This window comes from Vipera ursinii (assembly GCF_947247035.1).
Source record: "Vipera ursinii genome assembly, chromosome: 2".
Taxonomy (NCBI): domain Eukaryota; kingdom Metazoa; phylum Chordata; class Lepidosauria; order Squamata; family Viperidae; genus Vipera; species Vipera ursinii.
This window is the reverse complement of record NC_139513.1, coordinates 184,488,699-184,502,340: the sequence shown is the minus strand read 5'-3', so window position 1 is coordinate 184,502,340 and position 13,642 is coordinate 184,488,699. Positions and strand designations below refer to the sequence as shown.

Genomic DNA, 13,642 nt, shown 5'->3' with positions numbered 1-13,642 from the left:
CAGTTTCAAGAGTTCTGCTTTCTTGAGAGTATTAGCTGAGGCAGGTCCTTACATTAGGCAAGATCTGCAAAGTGATAAACCTGGAGGGAAGGAAAGCCCTACCATAGGAACCATGCACATGATGTCTAACCATGGCAGTGAATGAGAGGAGGCCGATCGCTGGGCAGAGTGATAGATCCTCCAATTCCAGAGAGGAAGCAGCAGCCATGGAAACCCTACTGAAACTGAGATAGTTGATTGGCATAGGGAAGAAGGAAGACTGGGAAGGGAGATCTCGGAAAGTGGACCATTGCCCATGCCAGCCGAAAGAGAAGGTGGAAATGCGAAATGAAGCACTTACTCAACCTGGCTGAGGAAGAGGATGAAGCGCTGAGCCAGGCCGATCATTTTCTAAAACAGGCCATAGACCTGATGGTGGAAGCCTCCAAAAACCTGAAGGAGGAGGAAGTCAACACCTGTGGAAAACAAGTGAGGAGGAAGCTGGAAGGGGGAAAGTGAACTATCCATCCCTGAAGCATAAACAAGTGCCATGGACTCCACGAGGGGGCAATGGTACCAGCTACCCCAGCTCGAGCCACACCAGCTGGAGGAGATGCCTGCAGAGCCCGAGGAACCCACCTGCCTAAGTGGAAGAGGTCCCCCTCCTTGGCATTTAAATTCGATGGGGACCCTCAGCAATTGGGGTTCTTCCTGGCCCACATCCTGACCTGCATACAGGAGTATGGCCAGGATCTCCCAAGCAAGGGAGTCCAGGTCAGAGTTGTCACACTGGCCCTGGAGGGTACAGCAGCTATGTGGATGGTAACCCTGTACAATGCCGATGTGCCTGACCTTCAAAATTTCAATTGATTTATGGCCGCACAGAGGCATCGTGTCAGAATCCAGTTATATTTCATTTCTATCTATCTTCTCTGATTTAAACCAATCTTTACTATCTCCTGGATTCTGTCATACTACAAAAGGGTATGCATGGGGTTTTTACTACTTTCACTTTTTTTTAATCCCATTTATATCCTGTCCTTCTCTGAAGACTCAGGGCGGCTTACAATCTAAGAAGCACAAATCAATGTGCTTAGCAATAGCCTTCATTCTATGTATATGCCTGCTTATTAGGGCTTCCCCCCCCAGCGGCATTTTTACAAAGTCAGCTTATTGCCCCCAACAATCTGGGTCCTCATTTTACCTACCTCGGAAGGATGGAAGGCTGAGTCAACCTTGAGCCTGGTGGAACTCGAACCTGCACTAACTGCAGGCAGCTGGTGTTACTTAAGGAGGCATTAGCCCACTGCTCCACCAAGGCTCTTCACCTCCTCTATTCACTACAAAGTAACCTTTTGTTGATTCACTTCAGGTCTGCTAACCATAACAATGTGGCCATCTACCTTTCATCCTATGCCCCTCTGAAGCTCTTCTCTTTACCGACAGTGAGGGAAAAGAGGAGAGGGAAAGATGCAACACCTGGAATCTGAGTAATAAGAGGATTGAATGATTGTGCCGATGGAGCTGGACTAATGCTCTCTTTCCTAAAATAAACACCTAGAAATCAGCTGGTTTGAATCACCTGGAAGAACTGCGGGGTGAGGGGCTGCTTGGGCATACTTTAAAACATTGAATGGTGGGGGGATCCCTCAGATCCTGTCTAACATGCCTTCAGTCAATTTCTTTTAATAAAAATTCCTGTTGGAAGAAACCGTTTTCAGGAGTTTTGTTTTCTTAAGATGTAGGTTGAAGTGGGTCCTTACACATCGGTTTGAAGACCCCTTGGCAGATCAAAAAGCCCAGGGTTGCATCAATATGCTCAGACAAGGCTGCCAGCCTGTGGCTGAATACAATGAGGATTTTCAATACCTGGCCTTAACTGGCCAGAAGATATTCTAGTGAGCTGTTTTAAAGACAGGTTAAAGGATGACCTGTATCATGATTGCAATACTAGAGGAGCCCTGGCCCACCTCCATGATTGGTGTATCTTGGCCAAAGAGGCAGAGATTGACAAAGCCCAAAACCAACATTGTTCTGGCAGAGTATGGAGACAGTCCCCACCTGAAGGAAAGAGGGAAACAGCAAAGAACCCTGCAGCACAACCATGTTCAACTGCCTGCTTTAAGTGTGGCAAGGAGGGCCATTGGCCTGCAGAATGCCATTTGAAAACCCTAGTGCAGAAGGGAGACCAACCAGTGGGAACTTGATTACCCCCCCCCAGTACCCCAGGGAGATAGCATTGAATAGCACTGAGGTCATAGAGTTCTGCTCGTCCGCAAAGTTGGAAGGGGGAACTCTGACCCTGCCAGAGAAAGACCCGGAGTTGTCCGACAGCGACTATGATGACAAACCTTTGGTAAGTGGGCCGATTGCCTCAGTAACCATGCCCATTGAAATGCTAATCCCAGGCATGGAGAAGAAAGTAGCCCTGAAGGCCTTACTGGACTCAGATTGCACTAGAATCAGGGGTGTCAAACTCAATTTCATTGAGGGCCACATCAGCATGGCGGTTGCCCTCGGGGGACCAACTGGGTGTGGCCAGGGTGGGTGTGGTCTACTGGGTGGGCATGGCTGGAGTGCGTATGGCCTACTAGGTGGGCATGGCCAGCTCTACATCATTTGTGTCAAGGGTGCCTATGGGGGCCTGGGCAGGAGTGGGACAGATCTGAGGGTCTCTGGCAGAAGGAGATGGGACCAGGGAAGGGCCAAGGCATGGTCCACTGGAGGAGCCTCACTGTTCCCCTTAGGCCATGGGGGGGGAAATGGATGGTGGCGCAGAGATCAAATGCCTAGCCCAGCCCTCAAGCACCCATGGCACTAAGCCCAGCCCCACTTCCCCAAGAGGGTGCCCAGCTGCATTTACCTCCTCCTCAAGGCTGCTGCTGCTGCTGTGCTTATTCTCCTTAGCCAGGTTGCTCATGATGGGTACGAAGGCAAAATCAAGAGGGAGGCCCATTCCCTCTCCATGTGATGAGACCTGGCTTTGTATCCAAAGCTTCCTTAGCAATAGGGAGACCCCCCCAGCATAAACCAGGAGGAGGGGGCAAGGGGATGGTGAAAGGGCAGCAGGGCATGACTAAGGTAGGACTTCCCTCAGACCTTCCCTCTCCTTCCTTCCTTCCAAAGAACAGAGTGGTGGGAAAATATTTGAGATGAGGGAGAAAAACAGGCAAGTAACACAACTGGGGAAGTGTCATCCTTCATGAGGAATGAAGAAATGCACCATTGCCTGGAAATGGCCAGCACACGGCCCTCGCCTACTTCACATATCTGGCTTGGTGGGCTCTATGGGAGGGGATGCCATGAGCAGCGTGAGAGTTGATGTTACCTGCGCAATGCTGCCCAGCCCCTAGCCTGCCTGGTTTAGGCAGGTAGCGGGGTGCTCTACTCACAGTGCCAAGAGGCTGAGCCGGGTGGCATGAATCTGAAGAGAAGCACAATGCTGACCCAACCCCTAGCCTGCCCAAAGTAGGGCCATGTGCTGGCCACTTCCAAGCGATGGTGCATTTCTTCATTCCTCACAAAGGGTGATACCTCCCCAGCATGCGGCAAGGGGGCAGTGCCGACATGGCACGGGCTGGTCCCTCACTGTTTCCAGATGGCCTTGTGGAACTAAGACTGAATGTATTTCAGCATAGATGACCACCACGAAATTGTACATTAGCTCCTGGCCAGCCTGGGCCGGGGCCAAGACAGCGGGGGCTGTTCCCTTACTGTTTCCAGGATGGCTTCGCAGGCCACATGAAACCACTTTGCGGGCCGCATCCGGCCCCCGGGCCTTGTGTTTGCCATGTCTGCACTAGATGCTTAATAAATCCAACCCTAGTGGGAAAGTTAGAGATCCATGTAAGGAGGTTAAAATAGCCAATCTCATTCTGCCAGCTAGATGGGTCTGTTGCAGGGGGTATCCCAGCACTTTCACCACAACACCCGTGAAGGTAACTATGGGGAACCACTCCAAGACTCTAACCTTTATAGTGGCACCTGGGGTGGAATGGCCCCTTGTTTTAGGATTGGCATGGCTAAAAAATGGAACCCTTTGGTGGATTGGAGAACAGGATGCTTGAAGTTCCCCAGGGAACACAGTTTTCTGTCTTGTAGCCATCGCAGCCCCCAAAAGGAACCTAACCACGAGGTAGTGGTGGCAATGAGCTATGAGGAGCTGCAAGGCATACCCTGAAAGTACTATGACCTAGCTGAAGTTTTCAATGAAAAGGGCTCCAATGACTACCCCCCCCCATCGACCCATGGACTGTGCTATTGAGATTATCCCCAGGGCCACACTGCCAAACCTCTACTTGATGACCCCCAGGGAGTTAGAAGAACTTGTCAATTCATAGATAAAAGTTTGGCTCAGGGATTCATCCAACCAGCCAGACTGAAAATGGTTGCTCCAGTACTGTTTTGGGGGAGGGGAGATGGGTCTCTTCATCTGTGTTTGGATTATAGATGTTTGGATGGCATGAGCGTTGACAATGTGTACCCCTTGCCCCTCATGAAGGACATGCTTGTCAAGATATAAATCACCTTAGTAGAGGGCGAAGGACCGTGCTTCAAAGGATGCATGATGTGCATGAAGGAAGGAAATAAAACACGACGCATAATCTTACTAAATACCTTTTTAATTACAAAAATATAAAAACTAAATATATATTATAAAGAGAGCTAGCTGACTACATCCTAACATAACAGACAGTAACAGCAAAGTGAAAGACAATAAAGAATAACTGTGAGAACTTTTTCTAGACATGCGCACATAACAGTCTGAAACCATAACATAACTGGTCATATGGGATTCACTATGGTTACCAGATAAGGCTATCACCACAGGTGTAGAAAGCAGGGGAAATGTACAGTTAGAAATGAACTTTTCTGACGAACAAAAAAAACGTGCAGTGACATTCCCCTTCTTTCGTCAGCAAAGTGAAGACTCAAGTAAGGCACATCTTCTCACGCAGATACTCATGCTGGGCTGTAGGAAGTGGTTTGTTCAACATATCAGCAATTTGATCATGTGTAGGCACATACTGTAATGTCACAAAACCTTTTTTAACCAGTTGTCTTATGTTTTGATATCGGATGTCAATGTGTCTGGACCTTGAACCTGTAAAACGTGTTTCAGAAATATAAACCACAGATTCATTATCTTCCATCACAGTGATCGGTCGAATCGGATGTGTCCAGCTATCTGTGACTGAAGCATCAAACCAGGTTAAAGAATTGCATGCATCAGACACACAAGCATACTCAGCTTCTGTAGAGGAACAAGAAACAACATTATATTTACGCACATGCCAGTAAACAGGACATCCATTTAAGAACATCATGTAACCTGAAGTACTTTTCCGTGACTTCTTATCACTCGCCCAATCTGAATCTGCATAACAACATAACTCTGCATAATCAGTATGTGTTGGTTCCAACAACAACTTTATGTCTTTTGTGTGTTTTAGATACCTCAATAACTTTTTAACACATGTCCAATGAAACTGTTTTGCCTTACCTACATGTCAAGATAAAAGATTAACGCTAAGTGCAATGTCGGGTCTAGTCCAACTACTAATATACAGCAGCGACCCAATGACTGAGCGATATAGTGTTTGATCTTCGAACTCAGGACTTGGTTCATGTGCCAAATTGTGAAAATCGGTTTGCATGGGTATACTCACAGGCTTAGCGTCCTCCATGTTGCAGTGATGTAACAGTTGTTCAATCTTATCTTCTTGTGTGAGGCTAAACCCCTTCTGAGTTTTGGCAATTTGAACACCTAAATAAGTGTTAATACATCCTAGAGACTTCAATGTGAAAAACTTTTGTAAAGCTTTAGCAAAAACCTCACTCATCTGCTTATTTGGACCAATATAAACAATATCATCGACATAAACAAGAATTATCTCATACCTATTATCGGATCTTTTAGTAAACACGCATTCATCTGTTTTGGACTTAATAAAACCCATTGAATTTAGTTTGTCAGAAAGACATAAGTACCACATTAAACCAGACTGTTTCAGACCATAAAGACTTTTGTGTAGAAACCAGGTATCCCCTTCTTGCTGTCAGAAACCTGGAGGACCTTTCATGTAGATGTCTTCATCAAGATCAATGTGTAGATAAGCCATTTCAACATCAAACTGGAAAACTTCTAGGCCAAGGATAGTTGCAGTGGCTAAGGTGATTTTCACACTCTCAGTCCGCACTGTGGGTGAGTATGTATTTGTATAGTCCTCAGGATAACGTTGAGCGAAACCCTGGGCTACAAGTCTGGCCTTGTACAACGACTCACCATTTGGCTTCTTCTTAATCCTGTAGACCCAACTTTCTTGTTGGCTGGAGGGCTTGCAGGCATAAACACTTGAAGTTTCTTTTTTTTATTGAAAAGTTTTATCATGCATTTTATCTTTAACAATCCCCCCTAACCCTCCCCTATCCCTCCCTCCCTACCCCTCCCCCCCTCCCCCCCGACTTCCCAGAGCTAAGTACAAGGTATAAAGAACAAGAAAAAAAAAACCAATCGTAAACATTCATATGCTAACAACCATAAACTCTGAAATCCATCTCTCTCTAGCTCATATAGGGTAATTACAAACACTATTAATATAAGATATATAAAAAAAGGAAAAAAGAAAAAAAGAGGAGAAAAAAAAGGAAGACTTATTCAAATGCTACATGAAACTTCTTAGTCCCATATTTGTTCTGGATATACTCAATCCATTTTCTCCACTCCATAACATAACGTTCTTGCGATTGATCTTTCAAATAAGCCGAGATCTTTGCCATGTCTGCCAGGTCAGAAACCTTTAAAGTCCATTCTTCTACAGTCGGCAGTTCCTCCTTCTTCCAATACTGACCTATTAAGAGTCTTGCTGCCGTAATTAAATTCAACATCAGCTTAATGTCCACAACCGTAGCATCTGTAATTATACCCAACAAAAAAAGTTGCGGACAAAACTTTATCCTTTGCTTGAAAATCTTCTGCATGTTCCACCAAATTTTTATCCAAAAGGCCTTAACCTTTTTACAAGTCCACCATATATGAAAATATGTTGCATCTTCTTCACCACACCTCCAGCATTTAGGCTGATAGTTCGGATACATACTTGCCAGCTTTTTAGGATCTAAATGCCATCTGTAAAACATTTTATAAAAATTTTCTCTTAAATTTTGAGCTTGTGTAAATTTTACGTTCCTCACCCAAATCCTTTCCCATGTGTCCATTGTAATAACTTCTTGGATATTTTGGGCCCATTTAATCATACAATCCTTAACGAGTTCTGTTTCTGAGTCAATTTCTATCAAGGCAAGATACATCCGTTTAATATGTGCTGGACCCTGATTTCTGATTTGCTTTATCAGGTTTTCATCTGACACTGTAAAATCATTTTTCTGATCTTCTTTCCACCTGGCCCGTAGCTGAATATATTGAAACCAAGTCTGAACAATCTTCTCATCTCGCAAGAGACTATATGGTTTCAAACACCAGACATTTCTTTCCAAGCTTAGAATCTCCTTGTACGTAGTCACATCATGTTTGAAACCAGCATGTATGTTTTCTATCGCGTGTTTTGGGATTGCCCACAATGGTATCTTACAATCTAATTTTTGTCTATACTTCTTCCAAACCCTCAACAATGCCTGTCTTAAAATATGCACTTTAAAAACATTATCTACCTTCTTATCATACAACAAATATGCATGCCAGCCAAACAACAAGTCATGGCCCTCAAGATTTAATAATCTCTCTTGTGTCAAATTGATCCAATCACTTATTCCTGCTAAAGCAGCAGCTTCATAATATAATTTAAAATTAGGCATTTTAAGACCACCTCTTTCACGAGTATCCTGTATTATCTTTAGTTTAACTCGTGGCCTTTTCCCTGCCCATACAAATTTATTGATACCTCGCTGCCATTCCTCCAGATTAGAATCTTTCTTAAGAACCGGTATCATTTGAACTAAAATTAAATCAAAGGTACAGGTGTTTTTGTTACTTGCCACAAATAACGTTTTAGACGGATTCCCTTTGTGGACCTCTTGGAACGTCTCGGAACAACCGTCCATTCTTCTTCCGTGTCGTCCTCGTCTTCATCATCATCGCCAGCGGCAGCAATGGCGGCTTACGTAGACGGAATACTAGGTTGAGAAGAACTCATGGAAGGAACATTATCCTGTGAATCTTGATCATCAGGTTGTGTGGCATCAGCAACATCATCTCTAGGAAAATAAACTCCAGGATCGTTAGAATGAATCCTAGACCAGTCAGCATCTTCCTCAAAAGTAGCAGATTGTGAAACCACAATAACATGATGAGAGTCAATGTATTTGCTCCATTTTGAATTATCATCAATACCCATAAATCTCATCCTTTTTGCTGCAGGACCCCCTTTCTTTCTTTGGGCTAAGGGAATATTCACCATAGTGTATGAACCAAAAATATGGAGATGTGAGAGATCAGGCTTGTGTCCATACAACATGAAATAAGGGGTCAGATTTATCACACTACGGTTGATAAAGTACGGTTGATGATATGGTTAGCATATTTGATAGCTTCACCCCAGTATGGAAGACTGAGGTTAGCATCTTCAAGAAGGCAACGCATCATGGTTTGCAGAACTCCATTTCTGCGTCCTGCCACTCCATTTTCAGCTGGAGTATAAGGAGCAGATGTCTGATGTACCATCCCATTCTCATGCATCCAGTCCTGGAAACGCTGAGACATGAATTCAGCACCGCGATCACTCTGGATTCTGGCAATGTTGACCTCGAATTGGGTATAGACAAGACTAGCAAAGTCTTTAAAGATCTGAAAGGTCTCAGATTTTTCTTTCATACAATATCCATATCCATATCTAGAATAATTATCAATGATTGTCAAGAAATATCTTTTACCACCAAGTGTTGGTGCAAAAGGACCCACTATGTCAGTGTGTACCAAATAAAAAATGCATGTTGACAGGCGTGTAGCGCGTTTTGGAATTGCTGCTGCTTTGGATTTGGCTTTCTTGCAGACAGCACAGTCCAAGAACACCTTACACCCCTTTAGATCCAAACCTCTTGCGAACCCTGGCATCTTCTTCAGAACACGGAAACTGGCATGACCCAATCTTCTATGCTACTTATGGATACACCTGGAATGCAAAGGTTTACCTGTTAGTGAATTCTCAACAGTAGCATGTTTATTAGGAACCTCAGGCTTGCTGTGAGCAACCTGTGTCTTAGTTGTCTTTTTGTTATCTTTAGGAGCCTTTGGAGTAGCAACAGGATCTCTCTGGGACATCTCTCACTGGGCCTGTGCTCTCCCTTTTTGGAACTGGTATACTTGCCTGCTCTTGCGGCTTAGACTTTGGTTTTATGTAATAAACACCACCAATCACCATGGTTTCAGCAACAGTATCTCCATCTTTAACTATATAACTTGCTTTTTCGACATGATGGACCTGAAAATGAGAAAACCTAGACAAATGACTCTGACTAAGCAAATTACTACTGGCAGACAGAACGTAGTAAACATCAGGAATGAGAGCACCAAGCTCTTCAATATAAACAGTTCCTTTTCCCATGACCTGAACAGGATGATTTGAAAAGGAGTAAAGTTCACGAAGTTCAGGTTCAGGCTCGTGCATCTCTGTGTAAAGCTCTTTTCTGTAGGTAACATGTAATGCTGCTCCACTGTCCAAAGTCCAAAGAAGTCATCTGTCGTACTCTGGTTGAGACTGTAGATCGTTGGTCACAACCAATGTGACAAGTGGAGCTTGTGGATCACGCCTGGAACCACGACCACGACCTTGTCGTCCGCCTCTACCTCTGCCTCCTCTGGAATCTGTTCCTCTGGGCTGGTACGTGTCGGGCGCTGAAACTCGTTGGGGACAATCCTGGGTGGCATGTCCCACACGATTGCAGATGTAGCATCTTGGCATCCTTGGAACGTAGGTCCTTCCATGGAAGGTACGCCTCGCTGGAGCTCTTGATGCAGGTGGTTCCCTTAAATGTGGCGCAGCTTGCATAAGTGCCTCTTCTTCGGTTAAAATTCTGCATACATGATCCACTGTGCGTTGAGCAATAGGCACTTGATTGAACTTGGAAATAGCATCTTTCCACTCATGATTCAAAGAATTGATGATAATGCTGATCACTTGAAAATCATCAATAGGATAGCCTTTTTCACCCAGTTCTTTTCTAATACCTTTCATTTTAGTCAGATGTGCTCCAATATGTTCACCAGGTTTTAATCTGGAACCATGGAACTCAGACAAAAGTAAACATGTAGACTCAATTGATGTAGGCCGATAACATGTCTCTAACTGAGTCCAAATTTGTTGGGCAGTTGCATCTTGTGAAAAGGTGAGCTGCAATTCAGTGTCCATTGACATCAATAATGTTGTGCATGCTCTATTATCCAAGTCCCATATGTCAGGAGTCCATGGCTGCTCACTGACCCATGCCCTGTAATTCTGTCCTGACTTCTTTAATTTTGAGTCACCAGCCAGTGGTACAATAGAAGGTGTTTAGTGGGTCGGCAGTTTGGCAGGTCGAATCCTGAGTGCCGCATAACAGAGTGAGCACCTGTTATTCATCCCAGCTTCTGCCAACCTAGCAGTTCGAAAGCACGTAAAAATGCAAGTAGAAAAATAGGGACCACTACGGTGGGAAGGTAACAGCTTTCCGTGCACCTTTGGCGTCCAGTCATGCCAGCCACATGACCACGGAGACGTCCTTGGACAAGCGCTGGCTCTTTGGCTTTGAAACGGAGATGAGCGCCGGCCCCTAGAGTCGGAAACGACTAGCACACATTGTGTAGGGGAACCTTTACCTTTATACAATTGAGGTACTGGCTGTGCAGGTTGTGCAATCCGACCATAACCTGCAGGGGGCACCAGTGGCGTCTGTGCCTGTGCCTGGACATGCGGCAGTTGCATTGAAGCTGCCGGTAGTATTGGTGCTGGCTGTGACTGTCTTTGAGCTGCTATTCCACCCTGGCCAGCAGGAGGCGCTGGGGCTGGGGCTGGTGCAGTAGCATAACCTGCAGATGACACTGGCCTTCGCATATAAGAACCCGGTGGCAATTGCGTGTGGGCTAACTATGGCTGTGCTCTGCCAGGTAGAGGAACTTGCATAGAAGCAATATTAACAGGAGAAGCAATAGTAACAGGAATCCTAGCACCATCAGGGGCTGGAGCCTCAGATAACGGCAGATATCTTGCATCTCTGAGCAAAGATTCCTGCATGGACAGTTGCGAGAGTGAGAGCTCCAATTCATGTCTTAATTCAGCTTCACCAGTAGAAGGTGCTATAACATTTGCTTCAGGCATCACTGTGGCTCTGTATGTCCTTTGGGACAGCCCATAATCATGTGACATAGGAGCCTCCAGTTCCCATTCGTTTGGCATGACACTCAATGATGGGCGTGACTTTGGCTTTGGGGAAGAAGGAGGCAATATGGCTTCTTCTTGTGGGTGTGGCAATATGGCTGGCTCTTGCTCATAACTCCTCTCATATTGCTGAACCATTGATACATATTCCTTTGCCTGCTGCAAATGCTTTTCAAAAACCCCAATTTGTTCACAGTAGCCTCGCATAGTTCGCTTGGGGCTTGAAGGAGCAGAAGGAATTTTCTTCGGCTTAACTTTAGGTTTCACTCCAAGCCCTTGAAATTCATCTTGAGCCCCTGGAGTGTGAACATTTTCAAGAGCAGCTGCCAGGGAGCTTGGAAAAGTAGAAAAAGGAGTGACTGACCTTGCATCGTCGACAGGAGCAGGTGCGTCTTCTCCAAGGCATGTGGCTGAAGCGATCGGAGTTTGTAAAGTTGAAGGGAGATGCCCCACAGACAGGCTCCTAGCCTCCCTTTTCATCCGTGGCTTCCTTCCTGACATGTTTCAGCAGTTAATCATCGCTGCCTCACTAGCACTAACTAACTGATAACAGCCGCAGAAACATGCATCTCTAAAAACATAAATCAAACCATCCTCGATACCAAATGTCAAGGTATAAATCACCTTAGTAGAGGGCGAAGGACCGTGCTTCAGAGGATGCATGATGTGCATGAAGGAAGGAAATAAAACACGACGCATAACCTTACTAAATACCTTTTTAATTACAAAAATATAAAAACTAAATATATATTATAAAGAGAGCTAGCTGACTACATCCTAACATAACAGACAGTAACAGCAAAGTGAAAGACAATAAAGAATAACTGTGAGAAAAAAAACGTGCAGTGACAATGCTAGCCCATCTCTTAAAAGGGAGTATCTTTTCTAAGCTAGACCTGTGAGAGGCTTATTACAAGGTCAGGATCAAAGAGGGAGATGAGTGGAAAACCATTGTCAACTGTCCCCAGGGCTGCTTCCAATTTAAAGTGCTTCCATTTGGAGTACAAGGACCCCCAGAAGTGTTTATGCAACTGATAAATGAGATGCTTTTGGTGTACTTGGTGATATATTAATTTATACCGAAACAAAAGCTAGCATGTGAAATTAGTCAAAACAGTCTTAAACAAGTTCTGTGCAGCTAAACTGTATGCCAAGCTTTCAAAATGTGAGTTCCACAAGGAAAAGATTGATTATTTAGGCTACTGGGTTTCATACAAGGGGGTGGAGATAGACCCAGGAAAGATGTGGGCCATTCTGGAATGAGCCCCACCCTGCACCCGAAAGTAATTATAGAGTTTCCTGGGCTTTGCAAACTTCTACAGGCAATTCATCCCATCCTTCACACAGATTGCACTACCCATCACAAATTTGCTAAAAACCAAGGAGGAAAATAAACTGAAAACCCAGTCATGAACTATGGAATGCCAAACTGCATTTGAAAAGCTAGAGAGACTTTTCTCCATTGAAACACCCAGATCTAGAAAAACCATTTGTCATTCAGGCCAATGCCAGCAATGTAGCCATAGGCATGGTACTACTTTAGGAGAACCAGAAAGGACAATTGCAGCACTGTGCTTATGCCTCAAAGAAATTAACAGAGACCAAGCAATGCTGGGTGGTTTGGGAGAAAGAAGCTTATGCTGTATAGTGGGCCCTCCTTACCTGGAGGCATTTCCTAGAAGGGAGCAATATCCCTTTCCTAGTATGGACTGATCATAAAAACCTTGAAGCATTCAAAACCCCCAGGAAACTGTCTCCAAAGCAGGCCACGATGGGCCCAGCACTTCCACCATTTCAATTTTATCCTCTGGTACTTACTAGGGGGAAAGAACTTTCTAGCAGATGCTTTGTCAAGGATGCCACAATACAATAAATGAAAAATAGAAATAGTCAAACTGCTGCTACTTGTGCAGCAACTGGCAGCCCCAGTGATCATGAGAGCACAAACAAAAAGCACCCCACTATTGGACGATGCAGTGGCCATTGAATTCAAACAAGCTCTGGGGAAAGATGAGTGGTTCCTCAGCAATAAAGCCCTCTGTTTAATGTAAGAGGGGTTGGCCTGGGTGGGAGGGAAATTGTACATTCCAGCCATTCAGAAACTGAAAACCATGCAGGCCTGCCATGATTAAAAATTGGCAGGACATTTTGGATTTGTGAAAAACCTCCACTCCTGAAGAGGCAGTTTTGGTGACCATCTTTAAAGAAGGACATTGAAAGCTACTTGGCCAGTTGCCCCATTTGTGCAGCAGCAAAATGAAAGCAAGGGAAAACACTGGCCTTTTACAGCTGGT

At 44.8% G+C, this 13,642-nt stretch overlaps 2 protein-coding genes and 1 long non-coding RNA gene across 5 annotated transcripts in view; 2 read left to right on the top strand and 1 right to left on the bottom strand.

Moving 5' to 3' along the window:
- Positions 1–13,642, top strand: part of LOC310635488 (uncharacterized protein) — a 310,115-nt gene that overhangs the window by 9,029 nt on the left and 287,444 nt on the right. The window lies entirely within an intron of this gene.
- LOC310635498 overlaps positions 1–13,642 on the bottom strand; it is an 838,887-nt gene that overhangs the window by 763,974 nt on the left and 61,271 nt on the right. The gene's annotated exons all lie outside the window — the stretch shown is intronic.
- Positions 1–13,642, top strand: part of GABARAPL1 (GABA type A receptor associated protein like 1) — a 97,248-nt gene that overhangs the window by 49,362 nt on the left and 34,244 nt on the right. The window contains exon 4 of one of the 3 annotated variants that reach the window (XM_083354504.1): positions 1,352–1,430. The exons of the other annotated variants lie outside the window; for them this stretch is intronic. Within the exon in view, the coding sequence (XP_083210630.1) occupies positions 1,352–1,404 (53 nt within the window). The 3' untranslated portion in view covers positions 1,405–1,430. Of the gene's footprint in view, positions 1–1,351; positions 1,431–13,642 lie in introns of those variants that run through there. 3 annotated transcript variants of the gene reach the window in all.